This window comes from Zootoca vivipara, chromosome 6 (assembly GCF_965207765.1).
Source record: "Zootoca vivipara chromosome 6, rZooViv2.hap1.1, whole genome shotgun sequence".
NCBI classification, from domain to species: domain Eukaryota; kingdom Metazoa; phylum Chordata; class Lepidosauria; order Squamata; family Lacertidae; genus Zootoca; species Zootoca vivipara.
This window is the reverse complement of record NC_142589.1, coordinates 85625709-85647984: the sequence shown is the minus strand read 5'-3', so window position 1 is coordinate 85647984 and position 22276 is coordinate 85625709. Positions and strand designations below refer to the sequence as shown.

Below are 22276 nucleotides of genomic sequence, written 5' to 3'. Positions count from 1 at the left end.
ATAATTCTTCTCCCTTGCCTGCCCTTTAAGCCCCCAAAAAGGGGACTTAAATGAATCAATGAAATCGACAATGAATCAATGATCGACAATGATCAATGAAATCAATGAAGTCCCCAAAAAGGGGACGTAAATGAATCAATGAAATCAATGAAATCGACAGAGAGCCTATGTGATGCATGCTTAGAGCACTGGTTCTCAAAGGACCATCACCTTGTCATGGTGAGTGGGCTTGCAGATTCCTATGACCCTTGCGAGTGAAGCTGTCGGGAATCTCGTACTCCCAGCAGGGTCACCCAAGGGGGTAAGGTCAAAGGGGAGGAGCTAGACAAAGAATGATCCACAAAGTCCTCAACAGCAGAACAGGCAGAAGAGAACAAGGGGCATGTTACAACGGCTGTGAAGGCGGACAAACAATCTACCGGTCGTCGTGATCCTCATGCCATCGGAATAGACCCTTACTGATCTCCACACATAAAACAAATTCACACACAGGCTTCTTCAAAAAAGCCACACACACCCCCCAAAAAAGTCCCATGGCGATCGGCAAATGGTAACGGGAGCAGGACCGTGAAATCTGGAAGCTCCTACTGATGAACCGGCACATGGGCGGCAGATACAGATTCAGTATATTTAACTAAAGGAACGAGGCAGTTGAGCAGCTCGGCAGCTGTACTGTATCCATGACTCTGGATCCACTCTGCTCACCCAGAAAAGGGGGAGGGACTAGAAAAGGGCATGCGGATCCAGAATTAGCAGGAGAGGATGGGAAGTGTGGCAGGAAGATTCAAGGACAATCCAAGAAACATTTCAGTGTAGTATAGTAAGAGTATCAAAATATATATATTTTATTTGCAGAATATAGATAGACATCTTTTCAAAATGAGAGCAAGACCATTGTTGCAACCTGACAGGGACATTGTAGTGAAGGGTGGGTCAGAAAGTGAATTATCCCTAATCTGAAGAAGTGTGCATGCACACGAAAGCTTATACCCAGAACAAACTTAGTTGGTCTCTAAGCTGCTACTGGACAATTTTTTATTTTTTATTTCATCAGCAACAGCAATAGTTAATACTTACTTGTTGTTCCGACATGGGGCGTAGTTGCTTGTGGTGTTGTGGCATTCTTAACACCTCCCGGTTGCAGGATTGGCCTCTCGGTAACAGGCTGGATCACAGATTCGTTGCCATTGGTGGCTGGAAGGGAACAGATTTCCATTACTGCCGGCCAGAGATCTTTGCTGAGGTCCCAGATCCCACTTTCAGACACAGACTCTCAGCCAGTTACTATGATGCATACGGCATGCAGGTCAAGAAATGCAACCGAGGCCGAGATATGGGGCAAAGCAGAAGCTAAGATGTTGTGCCAACAACTTACAGTCCCCGTGCCGTGGCGTAGCATAGGGGGGGGGCCCTATAGGCGATTGCCCTGGGCACAAACTTGTAAGGGGCACAAAATGTCAACACCCGGTGCTTCCTCAATACAGCTACAGTGGTGCCTCGCAAGACGAAATTAATTCGTTCCGCGAGTTGTTTTGTATTACGAAAATATCGTCTTGCGGTTTTCCAATTTAAACAAATCAAAGCCAAAAAGAAAAATTGCAAAAAAATTCGTCTTGTGAAGCACGGCCATAGAAAAATTTGTCTTGCGAGTCAACAAAAAGATCGCAAAATGCTTTCGTCTTGCAAGTTTTTCGTTGTGCGAAGCATTCGTCTTGCAAGGCACCAAGGTATTGCTGAGGTACATGCTTCCGTCACTGGGCTTCTCCATGGGAACCCGGAAGTGACCTCTCCAGACCATAGAATGGCTCTTCTTTTCTTATCTCTGCAGCTGCAATCTCCTGGGTGACACTGCTATGCAGTTGAACGTGCATGCGTACTCCAACCGTTTGCCTCCTACCCATCCTGCTCCACGCGGCCCTGGGCAACCCACGCTACGCCACTGGCCCCATGGGGCCTCCCATTCAATGAGCGGAGAAGTCAGACACTTGCATGGGTGGTGACCTGATCCTCAGGTAGGACCACTGAGAGGTGGTCTGGGGGAACCCCCAACAAACAGTGGACTGTCAAAAAGTCATTACATGGGATAGAAAATAAATGTGTCACCTCCTTCTTATGTTGACAACAAACATTATAATGTTTGTACCTGTTGAGAATATTCAAATACAAATGACTCTTTTCTGACAGTGCTGGGGTCACAACAGACTGCTGTGATGCAACACTTGGGGTCTCAGGATGCTTCTCTCAGGCCATCCCCAAGGCCATGGCCGCCCAATCCACTGAGCACCTCCTTGGGATCCAGTTCTGAGAGCTCTACATCCTCATCCCATTCCTCCACCCAGTCTAACCAAACCTTCCAAGATCTCTCCACAGGACCCAGGACACCAACCCATCCTCCAGGTCTCCAAATCCTAAACTGCTTCCTGTTTGTGTCACAAAGGGAGTGCCTGGGGCAGGTGACCCCATACCTGTTCCTTGCAAAGCATCCTGTATATAAAGGAAGGGATCATTGAGGTTTCCTTTTGTGCCGTGTTTCTAGGCTGAGGTTCGCCCTTTGCATGAGAGGGTTAAGACCAGAGAGTAAGCTGTCCTGACAGGCTTAAAGGTAAAGGTAAAGGGATTCCTGACAGTTAAGTCCAGTCGCGAACGACTTTGGGGTTGCGGCGCTCATCTAGCTTTACAGGCCGAGGAAGCCGGTGTTTGTCCGCTTCCGCAGACAGTTTTTCCAGGTCATGTGGCCAGCATGACTAAGCCACTTCTGGCAAAGCAGAAACGCTGGTACCTTCCCGCTGGAGTGGTACCTATTTATCTACTTGCACTGCGTGCTTTCGAACTCTTAGATTGGCAGGAACTGGGACAGAGCAACGGGAGCTCACCCCGTCGTGGGGCCTCGAACCGCCAACGTTCCAATCAGCAAGTCCAAGCGGCACAGTGATTTAAACCACAGCACCTGAGAAGCTCAATGTGTGAGGAGGTCTGAGCTAGTTGCTGAAGCTCAGACCACATTGTTCTTACAAGACCACATTGTTCTTATAAACCATTGGTATGGGAAAAAATTACCACTGTAACTAAACTAAGTTTTACTGCCTGTGCAACTTTTTCTGAATGCTGTATGGGAAATGACATGAATCTGACCTTAGGAGAGTTTGTAAGTAAAGCACTCTTTGCTCGTTAAAAAGTGGAAAGGCTGAGTCCTTTTTTGCCCACCCCAGCGCTTTCCTTTGCAGAAGCTCGCATTTTATCATTAAATTGGCAGAAAACCTGAATGTGTCATTTCTTCCAATTCAGCATTAAACAGCAAGTTTTTGTGTTGAAAGAGTCAGAGTTCTTGTTTTTTAAACATTCAGATACAGTGTAATAAACCATAAACCTGTGCCTAGAAAATTTGGAGGAAAGGTAAGCGTGGATGAGCCCTTAGGAAAAAAATGAACATACCTCTCTCTGTCTCTAGAGTGGTGGCTGTCTCTGATGTGAATCCAGTAGTCTCCCCATGGGAAGTAGAAAGAGCTCTTGACCATGATGTTAACTCAGTAGTCCACATTTCAGAGGTCGATGGATGTTCTCCACTAGACGTGACCTCCACAGGGACAACGGGAATAGTAGATGTAACATGTACAGTTGATGTTAACTCTGTAGTTTCTACTGGAGAAGTGGATAGAGCCTCAGTACTTGATGGGATCTCGGTGGTCTGCAGTGGAGAAGTGGTGGCTTCTGCTGCAGTTGATGTCATCAATGTAGTATCCTTTGGTGAAGTGGAGAGAGCCTGAGTACTTGATGGGATCTCTGTAGTCTGCAGTGGAGAAGTGGTTGCTTCTGGTGCAGTTGATGTCATCAATGTTGTCTCCTTTGGAGAAGTGGAGAGAGCCTCAGTACTTGATGGGATCTCGGTGGTCTGCAGTGGAGAAGTGGTGGCTTCTAGTGCAGTTGATGTCATCAATGTTGTCTCCTTTGGAGAAGTGGAGAGAACCTCAGTACTTGATGGGATCTCTGTGGTCTGCAGTGAAGAAGTGGTTACTTCTGGTGCAGTTGATGTCATCAATGTCGTCTCCTTTGGAGAAGTGGATATAGCCTCAGTACTTGATGGGATCTCGGTGGTCTGCAGTGGAGAAGTGGTGGCTTCTGGTGCACTTGATGTCATCAATGTGGTCTCCTTTGGTGAAGTGGAGAGAGCCTGAGCACTTGATGGGATCTCTGTGGTCTGCAGTGGAGAAGTGGTGGCTTCTGGTGCAGTTGATGTCATCAATGTTGTCTCCTTTGGAGAAGTGGATAGAGCCTCAGTACTTGATGGGATCTCGGTGGTCTGCAGTGGAGAAGAGGTGGCTTCTGGGGCAGGTGATGTCATCAATGTCGTCTCCTTTGGAGAAGTGGATAGAGCCTCAGTACTTGATGGGATCTCGGTGGTCTGCAGTGGAGAAGAGGTGGCTTCTGGGGCAGGTGATGTCATCAATGTCGTCTCCTTTGGTGAAGTGGATAGAGCCTCAGTACTTGATGGGATCTCGGTGGTCTGCAGTGAAGAAGTGGTGGCTTCTGGTGCAGTTGATGTCATCAAGGTAGTCTCCATTGGAGAAGTGAATAGAACCTCAGTACTTGATGGGATCTCGGTGGTCTGCAGTGGAGAAGTGGTGGCTTCTGGTGCAGTTGATGTCATCAATGTTGTCTCCATTGGAGAAGTGGATAAAACCTCAGTACTTGATGGGATCTCTGTGGTCTGCAGTGGAGAAGTGGTGGCTTCTGGTGCAGTTGATGTCATCAAGGTAGTCTCCGTTGGAGAAGTGGATAGAGCCTCAGTACTTGATGGTATCTCTGTGGTCTGCAGTGGAGAAGTGGTGGCTTCTGGTGCAGTTGATGTCATCAAGGTAGTCTCCATTGGAGAAGTGAATAGAACCTCAGTACTTGATGGTATCTCTGTGGTCTGCAGTGGAGAAGTGGTGGCTTCTGGTGCAGTTGATGTCAGTCCTGTAGTCTCTTTCAGAGCAGTGGAAAGAGCCTCAGTAATTGATGGTATCTCTGTGGTCTGCAGTGGGGAAGTGGTGGCTTCTGGTGCAGTTGATGTCATCAATGTCATCTCCGTTGGAGAAGTGGATAGAATCTCAGTAATTGATGGGATTTCTGTGGTCTGGAGGGGAGAAGTGGTGGCTTCTGGTGCAGTTGATGTCATCAATGTCGTCTCCTTTGGTGAAGTGGAGAGAGCCTCAGTACTTGATGGGATCTCTGTGGTCTGCAGTGGAGAAGTGGTTGCTTCTGGTGCAGTTGATGTCATCAGTGTTGTCTCCTTTGGTGAAGTGGAGAGAGCCTCAGTACTTGATGGGATTTCTGTGGTCTGCAGTGGAGAAGTGGTGGCTTCTGGTGCAGTTGATGTCATCAATGTCGTCTCCTTTGGTGAAGTGGAGAGAGCCTCAGTACTTGATGGGATTTCTGTGGTCTGCAGTGGAGAAGTGGTGGCTTCTGGTGCAGTTGATGTCAGCCCTGTAGTCTCCTTTGGAGAAGTGGAGAGAGCCTCAGTACTTGATGGGATTTCTGTGGTCTGCAGTAGAGAAGTGGTGGCTTCTGGTGCAGTTGATGTCATCAATGTAGTCTCCTTTGGTGAAGTGGATAGAGACTCAGTACTTGATGGGATCACTGTGGTCTGCAGTGGAGAAGTGGTGGCTTCTGGTGCAGTTGATGTCTCCAATGTAGTCTCCTTTGGTGAAGTGGAGAGAGCCTCAGTACTTGAGGGGATTTCGGTGGTCTGCAGTGGAGAAGTGGTGGCTTCTGGTGCAGTTGATGTCATCAATGTAGTCTCCTTTGGAGAAGTGGATATAGCCTCAGTACTTGTTGGGATCTCGGTGGTCTGCAGTGGAGAAGTGGTGGCTTCTGGTGCAGTTGATGTCATCAATGTAGTCTCCTTTGGAGAAGTGGATAGAGCCTCAGTACTTGATGGGATCTCGGTGGTCTGCAGTGAAGAAGTGGTTGCTTCTGGTGCAGTTGATGTCATCAATGTTGTCTCCTTTGGAGAAGTGGATATAGCCTCAGTACTTGTTGGGATCTCGGTGGTCTGCAGTGGAGAAGTGGTGGCTTCTGCTGCAGTTGATGTCATCAATGTGGTCTCCTTTGGTGAAGTGGAGAGAGCCTGAGCACTTGATGGGATCTCTGTGGTCTGCATTGGAGAAGTGGTGGCTTCTGGTGCAGTTGATGTCATCAATGTTGTCTCCTTTGGAGAAGTGGATAGAGCCTCAGTACTTGATGGGATCTCAGTGGTCTGCAGTGGAGAAGAGGTGGCTTCTGGGGCAGGTGATGTCATCAATGTCGTCTCCTTTGGTGAAGTGGATAGAGACTCAGTACTTGATGGTATCTCTGTGGTCTGCAGTGAAGAAGTGGTGGCTTCTGGTGCAGTTGATGTCATCAAGGTAGTCTCCATTGGAGAAGTGAATAGAACCTCAGTACTTGATGGGATCTCGGTGGTCTGGAGGGGAGAAGTGGTGGCTTCTGGTGCAGTTGATGTCATCAATGTTGTCTCCTTTGGAGAAGTGGATAGAACCTCAGTACTTGATGGGATCTCTGTGGTCTGCAGTGGAGAAGTGGTGGCTTCTGGTGCAGTTGATGTCATCAATGTTGTCTCCTTTGGAGAAGTGGATAGAACCTCAGTACTTGATGGGATCTCTGTGGTCTGCAGTGGAGAAGTGGTGGCTTCTGGCGCAGTTGATGTCAGTCCTGTAGTCTCTTTCAGAGCAGTGGAAAGAGCCTCAGTAATTGATGGTATCTCTGTGGTCTGCAGTGTAGAAGTGGTGGCTTCTGGTGCAGTTGATGTCATCAATGTCGTCTCCTTTGGTGAAGTGGAGAGAGCCTCAGTACTTGATGGGATTTCTGTGGTCTGGAGGGGAGAAGTGGTGGCTTCTGGTGCAGTTGATGTCATCAATGTCGTCTCCTTTGGAGAAGTGGAGAGAGCCTCAGTACTTGATGGGATCTCTGTGGTCTGCAGTGGAGAAGTGGTGGCTTCTGGTGCAGTTGATGTCATCAATGTAGTCTCCTTTGGAGAAGTGGATATAGCCTCAGTACTTGTTGGGATCTCGGTGGTCTGCAGTGGAGAAGTGGTGGCTTCTGGTGCAGTTGATGTCATCAATGTAGTCTCCTTTGGAGAAGTGGATAGAGCCTCAGTACTTGATGGGATCTCGGTGGTCTGCAGTGAAGAAGTGGTTGCTTCTGGTGCAGTTGATGTCATCAATGTTGTCTCCTTTGGAGAAGTGGATATAGCCTCAGTACTTGTTGGGATCTCGGTGGTCTGCAGTGGAGAAGTGGTGGCTTCTGCTGCAGTTGATGTTAGCCCTGTAGTCTCCTTTAGAGAAGTGGATAGAGCCTCAGTACTTGATGGGATCTCGGTGGTCTGCAGTGGAGAAGTGGTGGCTTCTGGTGCAGTTGATGTCATCAAGGTAGTCTCCATTGGAGAAGTGAATAGAACCTCAGTACTTGATGGGATCTCGGTGGTCTGGAGGGGAGAAGTGGTGGCTTCTGGTGCAGTTGATGTCATCAATGTTGTCTCCTTTGGAGAAGTGGATAGAACCTCAGTACTTGATGGGATCTCTGTGGTCTGCAGTGGAGAAGTGGTGGCTTCTGGTGCAGTTGATGTCATCAATGTTGTCTCCTTTGGAGAAGTGGATAGAACCTCAGTACTTGATGGGATCTCTGTGGTCTGCAGTGGAGAAGTGGTGGCTTCTGGCGCAGTTGATGTCAGTCCTGTAGTCTCTTTCAGAGCAGTGGAAAGAGCCTCAGTAATTGATGGTATCTCTGTGGTCTGCAGTGGAGAAGTGGTGGCTTCTGGTGCAGTTGATGTCATCAATGTAGTCTCCTTTGGAGAAGTGGATAGAGCCTCAGTACTTGATGGGATCTCGGTGGTCTGCAGTGAAGAAGTGGTTGCTTCTGGTGCAGTTGATGTCATCAATGTTGTCTCCTTTGGAGAAGTGGATATAGCCTCAGTACTTGATGGGATCTCGGTGGTCTGCAGTGGAGAAGTGGTGGCTTCTGCTGCAGTTGATGTTAGCCCTGTAGTCTCCTTTAGAGAAGTGGATAGAGCCTCAGTACTTGATGGGATCTCGGTGGTCTGCAGTGGAGAAGTGGTGGCTTCTGGTGCACTTGATGTCATCAATGTGGTCTCCTTTGGTGAAGTGGAGAGAGCCTGAGCACTTGATGGGATCTCTGTGGTCTGCATTGGAGAAGTGGTGGCTTCTGGTGCAGTTGATGTCATCAATGTTGTCTCCTTTGGAGAAGTGGATAGAGCCTCAGTACTTGATGGGATCTCAGTGGTCTGCAGTGGAGAAGAGGTGGCTTCTGGGGCAGGTGATGTCATCAATGTCGTCTCCTTTGGTGAAGTGGATAGAGACTCAGTACTTGATGGTATCTCTGTGTTCTGCAGTGAAGAAGTGGTGGCTTCTGGTGCAGTTGATGTCATCAAGGTAGTCTCCATTGGAGAAGTGAATAGAACCTCAGTACTTGATGGGATCTCGGTGGTCTGGAGGGGAGAAGTGGTGGCTTCTGGTGCAGTTGATGTCATCAATGTTGTCTCCTTTGGAGAAGTGGATAGAACCTCAGTACTTGATGGGATCTCTGTGGTCTGCAGTGGAGAAGTGGTGGCTTCTGGTGCAGTTGATGTCATCAATGTTGTCTCCTTTGGAGAAGTGGATAGAACCTCAGTACTTGATGGGATCTCTGTGGTCTGCAGTGGAGAAGTGGTGGCTTCTGGCGCAGTTGATGTCAGTCCTGTAGTCTCTTTCAGAGCAGTGGAAAGAGCCTCAGTAATTGATGGTATCTCTGTGGTCTGCAGTGGAGAAGTGGTGGCTTCTGGTGCAGTTGATATCATCAATGTCATCTCCGTTGGAGAAGTGGAAAGAGCCTCAGTAATTGATGGGATTTCTGTGGTCTGGAGGGGAGAAGTGGTGGCTTCTGGTGCAGTTGATGTCATCAATGTCGTCTCCTTTGGTGAAGTGGAGAGAGCCTCAGTACTTGATGGGATCACTGTGGTCTGGAGGGGAGAAGTGGTGGCTTCTGGTGCAGTTGATGTCATCAATGTAGTCTCCTTTGGTGAAGTGGAGAGAGCCTCAGTACTTGATGGGATCTCTGTGGTCTGCAGTGGAGAAGTGGTGGCTTCTGCTGCAGTTGATGTCATCAATGTTGTCTCCTTTGGAGAAGTGGATAGAACCTCAGTACTTGATGGGATCTCTGTGGTCTGCAGTGGAGAAGTGGTGGCTTCTGGTGCAGTTGATGTCATCAAGGTAGTCTCCATTGGAGAAGTGAATAGAACCTCAGTACTTGATGGGATCTCGGTGGTCTGGAGGGGAGAAGTGGTGGCTTCTGGTGCAGTTGATGTCATCAATGTCGTCTCCATTGGAGAAGTGGATAGAGCCTCAGTACTTGATGTAATCTCTGTGGTCTGCAGTGGAGAAGTGGTGGCTTCTGGTGCAGTTGATGTCATCAATGTCGTCTCCATTGGAGAAGTGGATAAAAGCTCAGTACTTGATGGGATCTCTGTGGTCTGCAGTGGAGAAGTGGTGGCTTCTGGTGCAGTTGATGTCATCAATGTTGTCTCCTTTGGAGAAGTGGATAGAACCTCAGTACTTGATGGGATTTCTGTGGTCTGCAGTGGAGAAGTGGTGGCTTCTGGTGCAGTTGATGTCATCAATGTAGTCTCCTTTGGTGAAGTGGAGAGAGCCTCAGTACTTGATGGGATTTCTGTGGTCTGCAGTGGAGAAGTGGTGGCTTCTGGTGCAGTTGATGTCATCAATGTAGTCTCCTTTGGAGAAGTGGATAGAGCCTCAGTACTTGATGGGATTTCTGTGGTCTGCAGTGGAGAAGTGGTGGCTTCTGGTGCAGTTGATTTCATCAATGTTGTCTCCTTTGGTGAAGTGGAGAGAGCCTCAGTACTTGAGGGGATTTCGGTGGTCTGCAGTGGAGAAGTGGTGGCTTCTGGTGCAGTTGATGTCATCAATGTCGTCTCCTTTGGTGAAGTGGAAAGAGCCTCAGTACTTGATGGGATCTCGGTCGTCTGCAGTGGAGAAGTGGTGGCTTCTGGTGCAGTTGATGTCATCAATGTCGTCTCCTTTGGTGAAGTGGATAGAGCCTCAGTAGTTGATGGGATCTCTGTGGTCTGCAGTGGAGAAATGGTGGCTTCTGGTGCAGTTGATGTCAGCCTTGTAGTCTCCATTGGAGAAGTGGATAGAGCCTCAGTAGTTGATGGGATCTCTGTGGTCCGCAGTGGAGAAGTGGTGGCTTCTGGTGCAGTTGATGTCAGCCTTGTAGTCTCCGTTGGAGAAGTGGATAGAGCCTCAGTACGTGATAGGATCTCTGTGGTCTGCAGTGGAGAAGTGGTGGCTTCTGCTGCAGTTGATGTCATGAATGTTGTCTCCTTTGGTGAAGTGGATATAGGCTCAGTACTTGATGGGATCTCCGTGGTCTGCAGTGGAGAAGTGGTGGCTTCTGGTGCAGTTGATGTCAGCCTTGTAATCTCAATTGGAGAAGTGGATAGAGCCTCAGTACTTGATGGGATCTCTGTGGTCTGCAGTGGAGAAGTGGTGGCTTCTGGTGCAGTTGATGTTAGCCCTTTAATGTCCTTTGGTGAAGTGGATAGAGCCTCAGTACTTGATGGGATCTCTGTGGTCTGCAGGGGAGAATATGTTGATTGTTCTGATAGCATTGTAGATCTTGTTTCTCTAGATGTAGTGGATTCAGTTTCGGTACTTGATGGGAGAAGTGTAGTGGAGATCACAAAAGCTGTGGCTTCCTCAGGTGTTGATATTCGCCCTGTTGTCTTTGTCCTGGTACTGGATTCAGTTTCGGTACTTGATGGGGGAACCGTAGTGGAGATCACAGAAGTTGTGGCTTCTGCAGTTGTTGATATTGGCCCTGTTGTCTTTGTGGTGATACTGGATTCAGTTTCCGTACTTGATGAGGGAACCGTAGTGGACATCACAGAAGTTGTGGCTTCTGCAGATTTTGATATTGGTCCTGTTGTCTTTGTGAGGGTACTGGATTCAGTTTCTGTATTTGATGCGGGAACCGTAGTGGAGATTACAGAAGTTGTGGCTTCTGCAGATGTTGATATTGGCCCTGTTGTCTTTGTGGTGGTACTGGATTCAGTTTCGGTACTTGATGGGGGAACCGTAGTGGAGATCACAGATGTTGTGGCTTCTGCAGATGCTGATATTTGTCCGGTTGTCTTTTTGGCGGTACTGGATTCAGTTTCCGTACTTGATGGGTGAACTGTAGTGGAGATCACAGAAGTTGTGGCTTCTGCAGATGTTGATATTGGACCTGTTGTCTTTGTGGCGGTACTGGATTCAGTTTCTGTACTTGATGGGGGAACCGTAGTGGACATCACAGAAGTTGTGGCTTCTGCAGATGTTGATATTGGACCTGTTGTCTTTCTGGCGGTACTGGATTCAGTTTCTGTACTTGATGGGGGAATTGTAGTCGAGATCACAGATGTTGTAGCTTCTGCAGATGTTGATATTGGTCCTGTTGTCTTTCTGGCGGTACTGGATTCAGTTTCCGTACTTGATGGGGGAACTGTAGTGGACATCACAGAAGTTTTGGCTTCTGCAGACGTTGATATTGGCCCTGTTGTCTTTCTGGTGGTACTGGATTCTGTTTCTGTACTTGATGGGGGAACCATAGTGGACATCACAGAAGTTGTGGCAGATGTTGATATTGGACCTGTTGTCTTTGTGGTGGTACTGGATTCAGTTTCCGTACTTGATGAGGGAACCGTAGTGGACATCACAGAAGTTGTGGCTTCTGCAGACGTTGATATTGGCCCTGTTGTCTTTTTGGCGGTACTGGATTCAGTTTCTGTACTTGATGGGGTAACCGTAGTGGACATCACAGAAGTTGTGGCTTCTGCAGACGTTGATATTGGCCCTGTTGTCTTTGTGGTGGTACTGGTTTCAGTTTCGGTACTTGATGGGGGAACTGTAGTGGAAATCACAGAAGTTGTGGCTTCTGCAGACGTTGATATTGGCCCTGTTGTCTTTTTGGCGGTACTGGATTCAGTTTCTGTACTTGATGGGGTAACCGTAGTGGACATCACAGAAGTTGTGGCTTCTGCAGATGTTGATATTGGACCTGTTGTCTTTCTGGCGGTACTGGATTCAGTTTCTGTACTTGATGGCAGAATTCTAGTGGAGATCACAGATGTTGTAGCTTCTGCAGATGTTGATATTGGCCCTGTTGTCTTTCTGGCGGTACTGGATTCAGTTTCCGTACTTGATGGGGGAACTGTAGTGGAAATCACAGAAGTTGTAGCTTCTGCAGACGTTGATATTGGCCCTGTTTTCTTTGTGGTGGTACTGGATTCTGTTTCTGTACTTGATGGGGGAACCGTAGTGGACATCACAGAAGTTGTGACAGATGTTGATATTGGACCTGTTGTCTTTGTGGTGGTACTGGATTCAGTTTCCGTACTTGATGAGGGAACCGTAGTGGAGATCACAGAAGTTGTGGCATCTGCAGATGTTGATATTGGTCCTGTTGTCTTTCTGGCGGTACTGGATTCAGTTTCGGTACTTGATGGGGGAACCGGAGTGGAGATCACAGATGTTGTGGCTTCTGCAGATGTTGATATTGGACCTGTTGTCTTTGTGATGGTACTGGATTCAGTTTCCGTACTTGAGGAGGGAACCGTAGTGGAGATCACAGAAGTTGTGGCTTCTACAGATTTTGATATTGGACCTGTTGTCGTTGTGATGGTACTGGATTCAGTTTCCGTACTTGATGAGGGAACTGTAGTCGACATCACAGAAGTTGTGGCTTCTGCAGATTTTGATATTGGTCCTGTTGTCTTTGTGAGGGTACTGGAATCAGTTTCTGTATTTGATGCGGGAACCGTAGTGGAGATTACAGAAGTTGTGGCTTCTGCAGATGTTGATATTGGCACTGTTGTCTTTGTGGTGGTACTGGATTCAGTTTCGGTACTTAATGGGGGAACCATAGTGGACATCACAGAAGTTGTGGCAGATGTTGATATTGGACCTGTTGTCTTTGTGGTGGTACTGGATTCAGTTTCCGTACTTGATGAGGGAACCGTAGTGGACATCACAGAAGTTGTGGCTTCTGCAGATTTTGATATTGGTCCTGTTGTCTTTGTGAGGGTACTGGATTCAGTTTCTGTATTTGATGCGGGAACCGTAGTGGAGATTACAGAACTTGTGCCTTCTGCAGATGTTGATATTGGCCCGGTTGTCTTTGTGGCGGTACTGGATTCAGTTTCCGTACTTGAGGAGGGAACCGTAGTGGAGATCACAGAAGTTGTGGCTTCTGCTGATTTTGATATTGGTCCTTTTGTCTTTGTGAGGGTACTGGATTCATTTTCTGTATTTGATGCGGGAACCGTAGTGGAGATTACAGAAGTTGTGCCTTCTGCAGATGTTGATATTGGCCCTGTTGTCTTTGTGGTGATACTGGATTCAGTTTTGGTACTTGATGGGGGAGCCGTAGTGGAGATCACAGAAGTTGTGGCTTCTGCAGATGTTGATATTGGTCCTGTTGTCTTTCTGGCGGTACTGGATTCAGTTTCGGTACTTGATGGGGGAAGTGTAGTGGAGATCACAGTAGTTGTGGCTTCTGCAAATGTTGATATTGGACCTGTTGTCTTTGTGGCGGTACTGGATTCAGTTTCGGTACTTGATGGGGGAACCGTAGTGGACATCACAGAAGTTGTGGCTTCTGCAGATGTTGATATTGGACCTGTTGTCTTTGTGGTGGTACTGGATTCAATTTCCGTAGTTGAGGAGGGAACCGTAGTGGAGATCACAGAAGTTGTGGCTTCTGCAGATTTTGATATTGGTCCGGTTGTCTTTCTGGCGGTACTGGATTCAGTTTCTGTACTTGATGGGGAAATTGTAGTGGAGATCACAGATGTTGTGGCTTCTGCAGATGTTGTTATTGGTCCTGTTGTCTTTGTGAGGGTACTGGATTCAGTTTCCGTACTTGATGAGGGAACCGTAGTGGTGATCACAGAAGTTGTGGCTTCTGCAGATGTTGATATTGGCCCTGTTGTCTTTGTGGTCGTACTGGATTCAGTTTCGGTACTTGATGGGGGAACTGTAGTGGAGATCACAGAAGTTGTGGTCTCTGCAGATCTTGTTATTGGACCTGTTGTCTTTCTGGCGGTACTGGATTCAGTTTCGGTACTTGATGGGGGAACCGTAGTGGAGATCACAGAAGTTGTGGCATCTGCAGATGTTGATATTGGTCCTGTTGTCTTTGTGGTGGTACTGGATTCAGTTTCTGTATTTGATGGGGGAACCGTAGTGGAGATCACAGAAGTTGTGGCTTCTGCAGATGTTGATATTGGTCCTGTTGTCTTTGTGGTGGTACTGGATTCAGTTTCGGTACTTGATGGGGGAACCGTAGTGGAGATCACAGAAGTTGTGGCTTCTGCAGATGTTGATTTTGGTCCTGTTGTCTTTCTGGCAGTACTGGATTCAGTTTCGGTACTTGATGGGGGAACTGCAGTGGAGATCACAGAAGTTGTGGCTTCTGCAGATGTTGATATTGGTCCTGTTGTCTTTCTGGCGGTACTGGATTCAGTTTCGGTACTTGATGGGGGAACTGTAGTGGACATCACAGATGTTGTGGCTTCTGCAGATGTTGATATTGGCCCTGTTGTCTTTGTGGTGGTACTGGATTCAGTTTCTGTACTTGATGGGGGAACCGTAGTGGACATCACAGAAGTCGTGGCTTCTGCAGATGTTGATATTGGACCAGTTGTCTTTGTGGTGGTACTGGATTCAGTTTCGGTACTTGATGGGGGAATTGTAGTGGAGATCACAGATGTTGTAGCTTCTGCAGATTTTGATATTGGCCCTGTTGTCTTTGTGAGGGTACTGGATTCAGTTTCTGTATTTGATGCGGGAACCGTAGTGGAGATTACAGAAGTTGTGGCTTCTGCAGATGTTGATATTGGCCCTGTTGTCTTTGTGGTGGTACTGGATTCAGTTTCGGTACTTGATGGGGGAACCGTAGTGGAGATCACAGATGTTGTGGCTTCTGCAGATGCTGATATTTGTCCGGTTGTCTTTTTGGCGGTACTGGATTCAGTTTCCGTACTTGATGGGTGAACTGTAGTGGAGATCACAGAAGTTGTGGCTTCTGCAGATGTTGATATTGGACCTGTTGTCTTTGTGGCGGTACTGGATTCAGTTTCTGTACTTGATGGGGGAACCGTAGTGGACATCACAGAAGTTGTGGCTTCTGCAGATGTTGATATTGGACCTGTTGTCTTTCTGGCGGTACTGGATTCAGTTTCTGTACTTGATGGGGGAATTGTAGTCAAGATCACAGATGTTGTAGCTTCTGCAGATGTTGATATTGGCCCTGTTGTCTTTCTGGCGGTACTGGATTCAGTTTCCGTACTTGATGGGGGAACTGTAGTGGACATCACAGAAGTTTTGGCTTCTGCAGACGTTGATATTGGCCCTGTTGTCTTTCTGGTGGTACTGGATTCTGTTTCTGTACTTGATGGGGGAACCATAGTGGACATCACAGAAGTTGTGGCAGATGTTGATATTGGACCTGTTGTCTTTGTGGTGGTACTGGATTCAGTTTCCGTACTTGATGAGGGAACCGTAGTGGACATCACAGAAGTTGTGGCTTCTGTAGACGTTGATATTGGCCCTGTTGTCTTTTTGGCGGTACTGGATTCAGTTTCTGTACTTGATGGGGTAACCGTAGTGGACATCACAGAAGTTGTGGCTTCTGCAGACGTTGATATTGGCCCTGTTGTCTTTGTGGTGGTACTGGTTTCAGTTTCGGTACTTGATGGGGGAACTGTAGTGGAAATCACAGAAGTTGTGGCTTCTGCAGACGTTGATATTGGCCCTGTTGTCTTTTTGGCGGTACTGGATTCAGTTTCTGTACTTGATGGGGTAACCGTAGTGGACATCACAGAAGTTGTGGCTTCTGCAGATGTTGATATTGGACCTGTTGTCTTTCTGGCGGTACTGGATTCAGTTTCTGTACTTGATGGCAGAATTCTAGTGGAGATCACAGATGTTGTAGCTTCTGCAGATGTTGATATTGGCCCTGTTGTCTTTCTGGCGGTACTGGATTCAGTTTCCGTACTTGATGGGGGAACTGTAGTGGAAATCACAGAAGTTGTGGCTTCTGCAGACGTTGATATTGGCCCTGTTTTCTTTGTGGTGGTACTGGATTCTGTTTCTGTACTTGATGGGGGAACCGTAGTGGACATCACAGAAGTTGTGACAGATGTTGATATTGGACCTGTTGTCTTTGTGGTGGTACTGGATTCAGTTTCCGTACTTGATGAGGGAACCGTAGTGGAGATCACAGAAGTTGTGGCTTCTGCAGATCTTGATATTGGTCCTGTTGTCTTTCTGGCGGTACTGGATTCAGTTTCGGTACTTGATGGGGGAACCGGAGTGGAGATCACAGATGTTGTGGCTTCTGCAGATGTTGATATTGGACCTGTTGTCTTTGTGATGGTACTGGATTCAGTTTCCGTACTTGAGGAGGGAACCGTAGTGGAGATCACAGAAGTTGTGGCTTCTACAGATTTTGATATTGGACCTGTTGTCGTTGTGATGGTACTGGATTCAGTTTCCGTACTTGATGAGGGAACTGTAGTCGACATCACAGAAGTTGTGGCTTCTGCAGATTTTGATATTGGTCCTGTTGTCTTTGTGAGGGTACTGGATTCAGTTTCTGTATTTGATGCGGGAACCGTAGTGGAGATTACAGAAGTTGTGGCTTCTGCAGATGTTGATATTGGCACTGTTGTCTTTGTGGTGGTACTGGATTCAGTTTCGGTACTTAATGGGGGAACCATAGTGGACATCACAGAAGTTGTGGCAGATGTTGATATTGGACCTGTTGTCTTTGTGGTGGTACTGGATTCAGTTTCCGTACTTGATGAGGGAACCGTAGTGGACATCACAGAAGTTGTGGCTTCTGCAGATTTTGATATTGGTCCTGTTGTCTTTGTGAGGGTACTGGATTCAGTTTCTGTATTTGATGCGGGAACCGTAGTGGAGATTACAGAACTTGTGCCTTCTGCAGATGTTGATATTGGCCCGGTTGTCTTTGTGGCGGTACTGGATTCAGTTTCCGTACTTGAGGAGGGAACCGTAGTGGAGATCACAGAAGTTGTGGCTTCTGCTGATTTTGATATTGGTCCTTTTGTCTTTGTGAGGGTACTGGATTCATTTTCTGTATTTGATGCGGGAACCGTAGTGGAGATTACAGAAGTTGTGCCTTCTGCAGATGTTGATATTGGCCCTGTTGTCTTTGTGGTGATACTGGATTCAGTTTTGGTACTTGATGGGGGAGCCGTAGTGGAGATCACAGAAGTTGTGGCTTCTGCAGATGTTGATATTGGTCCTGTTGTCTTTCTGGCGGTACTGGATTCAGTTTCGGTACTTGATGGGGGAAGTGTAGTGGAGATCACAGTAGTTGTGGCTTCTGCAAATGTTGATATTGGACCTGTTGTCTTTGTGGCGGTACTGGATTCAGTTTCGGTACTTGATGGGGGAACCGTAGTGGACATCACAGAAGTTGTGGCTTCTGCAGATGTTGATATTGGACCTGTTGTCTTTGTGGTGGTACTGGATTCAATTTCCGTAGTTGAGGAGGGAACCGTAGTGGAGATCACAGAAGTTGTGGCTTCTGCAGATTTTGATATTGGTCCGGTTGTCTTTCTGGCGGTACTGGATTCAGTTTCTGTACTTGATGGGGAAATTGTAGTGGAGATCACAGATGTTGTGGCTTCTGCAGATGTTGTTATTGGTCCTGTTGTCTTTGTGAGGGTACTGGATTCAGTTTCCGTACTTGATGAGGGAACCGTAGTGGTGATCACAGAAGTTGTGGCTTCTGCAGATGTTGATATTGGCCCTGTTGTCTTTGTGGTCGTACTGGATTCAGTTTCGGTACTTGATGGGGGAACTGTAGTGGAGATCACAGAAGTTGTGGTCTCTGCAGATCTTGTTATTGGACCCGTTGTCTTTCTGGCGGTACTGGATTCAGTTTCGGTACTTGATGGGGGAACCGTAGTGGAGATCACAGAAGTTGTGGCATCTGCAGATGTTGATATTGGTCCTGTTGTCTTTGTGGTGGTACTGGATTCAGTTTCTGTATTTGATGGGGGAACCGTAGTGGAGATCACAGAAGTTGTGGCTTCTGCAGATGTTGATATTGGTCCTGTTGTCTTTGTGGTGGTACTGGATTCAGTTTCGGTACTTGATGGGGGAACCGTAGTGGAGATCACAGAAGTTGTGGCTTCTGCAGATGTTGATTTTGGTCCTGTTGTCTTTCTGGCAGTACTGGATTCAGTTTCGGTACTTGATGGGGGAACTGCAGTGGAGATCACAGAAGTTGTGGCTTCTGCAGATGTTGATATTGGTCCTGTTGTCTTTATGGCGGTACTGGATTCAGTTTCGGTACTTGATGGGGGAACTGTAGTGGACATCACAGATGTTGTGGCTTCTGCAGATGTTGATATTGGCCCTGTTGTCTTTGTGGTGGTACTGGATTCAGTTTCTGTACTTGATGGGGGAACCGTAGTGGACATCACAGAAGTCGTGGCTTCTGCAGATGTTGATATTGGACCAGTTGTCTTTGTGGCGGTACTGGATTCAGTTTCGGTACTTGATGGGGGAATTGTAGTGGAGATCACAGATGTTGTAGCTTCTGCAGATTTTGATATTGGCCCTGTTGTCTTTGTGAGGGTACTGGATTCAGTTTCTGTATTTGATGCGGGAACCGTAGTGGAGATTACAGAACTAGTGCCTTCTGCAGATGTTGATATTGGCCCGGTTGTCTTTGTGGTGGTTCTGGATTCAGTTTCGGTACTTGATGGGGGAACCGTAGTGGAGATCACAGAAGTTGTGGCTTCTGCAGATGTTGATATTGGTCCTGTTGTCTTAGTGGCGGTACTGGATTCAGTTTCGGTACTTGATGGGGGAACTGTAGTGGAGATCACAGAAGTTGTGGCTTCTGCAGATGTTGATATTTGTCCTGTTGTCTTTGTGACGGTACTGGATTCAGTTTCCGTACTTGATGGGGGAATTGTAGTGGATATCAGAGATGTTGTGGCTTCTGCAGATTTTGATATTGGCCCTGTTGTCTTTGTGGTGGTACTGGATTCAGTTTCGGTACTTGATGGGGGAACCGTAGTGGAGATCACAGAAGTTGCGGCTTCTGCAGATGTTGATATTGGCCCGGTTGTCTTTGTGGTGGTTCTGGATTCAGTTTCGGTACTTGATGGGGGAACCGTAGTGGAGATCACAGAAGTTGTGGCTTCTGCAGATGTTGATATTGGTCCTGTTGTCTTTCTGGCGGTATTGGATTCAGTTTCGGTACTTGATGGGGGAACCGTAGTGGAGATCACAGAAGTTGTGGCTTCTGCAGATGTTGAAATTGGACCTGTTGTCTTTGTGGCGGTACTGGATTCAGTTTCGGTACTTGATGGGGGAACTGTAGTGGACATCACAGAAGTTGTGGCTTCTGCAGATGTTGATATTCGCCCTGTTGTCTTTTTGGTGGTATTGGATTCAGTTTCTGTACTTGATGGGGGAATTGTAGTGGAGATCACAGATGTTGTAGCTTCTGCAGATGTTGATATTGGCCCTGTTGTCTTTCTGGCGGTACTGAATTCAGTTTCGGTACTTGATGGGGGAACCATGGTGGACATCACAGAAGTTGTGGCAGATGTTGATATTGGACCTGTTGTCTTTGTGGTGGTACTGGATTCAGTTTCGGTACTTGATGGGGGAACCGTAGTGAACATCACAGAAGTTGTGGCTTCTGCAGACGTTGAAATTGGACCTGTTGTCTTTGTGAGGGTACTGGATTCAGCTTCCGTACTTGAGGAGGGAACCGTAGTGGAGATCACAGAAGTTGTGGCTTCTGCAGATTTTGATATTGGTCCTTTTGTCTTTGTGAGGGTACTGGATTCAGTTTCTGTATTTGATGCGGGAACTGTAGTGGAGATTACAGAAGTTGTGCCTTCTGCAGATGTTGATATTGGCCCTGTTGTCTTTGTGGTGATACTGGATTCAGTTTTGGTACTTGATGTGGGAGCCGTAGTGGAGATCACAGAAGTTGTGGCTTCTGCAGATCTTGTTATTGGACCCGTTGTCTTTCTGGCGGTACTGGATTCAGTTTCGGTACTTGATGGGGGAACCGTAGTGGAGATCACAGAAGTTGTGGCTTCTGCAGATGTTGATATTGGTCCTGTTGTCTTTGTGGCGGTACTGGATTCAGTTTCGGTACTTGATGGGGGAACCGTAGTGGAGATTACAGAAGTTGTGGCTTCTGCAGATGTTGATATTGGTCCTGTTGTCTTAGTGGCGGTACTGGATTCAGTTTCGGTACTTGATGGGGGAACTGTAGTGGAGATCACAGAAGTTGTGGCTTCTGCAGATGTTGATATTTGTCCTGTTGTCTTTGTGACGGTACTGGATTCAGTTTCCGTACTTGATGGGGGAATTGTAGTGGATATCAGAGATGTTGTGGCTTCTGCAGATTTTGATATTGGCCCTGTTGTCTTTGTGGTGGTACTGGATTCAGTTTCGGTACTTGATGGGGGAACCGTAGTGGAGATCACAGAAGTTGCGGCTTCTGCAGATGTTGATATTGGTCCTGTTGCCTTTGTGGCGGTACTGGATTCAGTTTCGGTACTTGATGGGGGAACCGTAGTGGAGATCACAGAAGTTGCGGCTTCTGCAGATGTTGATATTGGTCCTGTTGTCTTTTTGGCGGTACTGGATTCAGTTTCTGTACTTGATGGGGGAACCGTAGTGGAGATCACAGAAGTTGCGGCTTCTGCAGATGTTGATATTGGTCCTGTTGTCTTTTTGGCGGTACTGGATTCAGTTTCTGTACTTGATGGGGGAACCGTAGTGGAGATCACAGAAGTTGTGGCTTCTACAGATGTTGATATTGGTCCTGTTGTCTTTGTGGCGGTACTGGATTCAGTTTCTGTACTTGATGGGGGAATTGTAGTGGAGATTACAGATGTTGTAGCTTCTGCAGATGTTGATATTGGCCCTGTTGTCTTTCTGGCGGTACTGAATTCAGTTTCGGTACTTGATGGGGGAACCATAGTGGACATCACAGAAGTTGTGGCTTCTGCAGATGTTGATATTGGACCTGTTGTCTTTGTGGCGGTACTGGATTTAGTTTCTGTACTTGATGGGAGAATTGTAGTGGAGATCACAGATGTTGTGGTTTCTGCAGATTTTGATATTGGTCCTGTTGTCTTTGTGAGGGTACTGGATTCAGTTTCCGTACTTGATGGGGGAACCGTAGTGGAGATCACAGAAGTTGTGGCTTCTGAAGATCTTGTTATTGGACCCGTTGTCTTTCTGGCGGTACTGGATTCAGTTTCGGTACTTGATGGGGGAACCGTAGTGGAGATCACAGAAGTTGTGGCTTCTGCAAATGTTGATATTGGTCCTGTTGTCTTTGTGGTGGTACTGGATTCAGTTTCCGTACTTGATGGGGGAACTGTAGTGGACATCACAGAAGTTGTGGCTGCTGAAGATGTTGATATTCGCCCCGTTGTCTTTTTGGTGGTATTGGATTCATTTTCAGTACTTGGTGGGGGAACCGTAGTGGAGATTGGAGAAAATGTGGCTTCTGAAGATGCTGTTGTTGCCTGTGTTGGAAACAAAGGCAGCAGGCTTCCTGCCACTTAAAAGTGAAACAGGATTAATTTTACTTCCATGCTCTGGACAGAATGTTATTAGTTTTTGTAGAATGCAATTTGTTAAAGAAACACGGAAGGTAGTATAAATGGCACATTCATATTTGTTTGAAGATTTCCTTTGGCATGTGTTTCTTGACTTTGTGCATTTGTAATCCCATGGATTACATTTTGCTTTTTTATTTTTCCATTTGCATTACCCAATTTTACAATAGGCAATTGTTTACCAAGCAAGTTCTCTTGATTATACATACGACACTACATTATGCAGACTGGGGCCTCTGCCATTTTCACTAGCTGCAGCCTCTGGGCCACTGTCAAGGGCAGCCCCACATAGAATGCTTTGCAGTAGTCAAGCCAGGAAGTCTCTGGAGAATGGAGTCTAGGCTATGCTGGTTCAGAAGCCAGTCTAAGGTGGGCCTTGACACTCCTGTCCACAGCAGCTACTTTGGACTCTATTGAGAGTCTGAATCTATGAATATTCCTAGACCAGCGTTTCCCAAACTTGGGTCTCCAGGGTTTTTTTTACTACATTTCCCATCATCTCTGGCCACTGGTCTCGCTAGCTAGGGATGATGGGTGTTATAGTCCAAA

The 22276-nt window shown here is 47.1% G+C and overlaps 1 protein-coding gene across 1 annotated transcript in view; it reads right to left on the bottom strand.

Annotated features, from left to right (window-relative positions):
• LOC118078488 (uncharacterized) overlaps positions 1-22276 on the bottom strand; it is a 162445-nt gene that overhangs the window by 63879 nt on the left and 76290 nt on the right. The window contains exons 6-7 of the mRNA XM_088671363.1: positions 3433-21669; positions 1078-1194 (exon numbers count right to left, since the gene is read on the bottom strand). Of these exons, the coding sequence (XP_088527489.1) occupies positions 1078-1194; positions 3433-21669 (18354 nt within the window). The remainder of the gene's footprint in view (positions 1-1077; positions 1195-3432; positions 21670-22276) is intronic.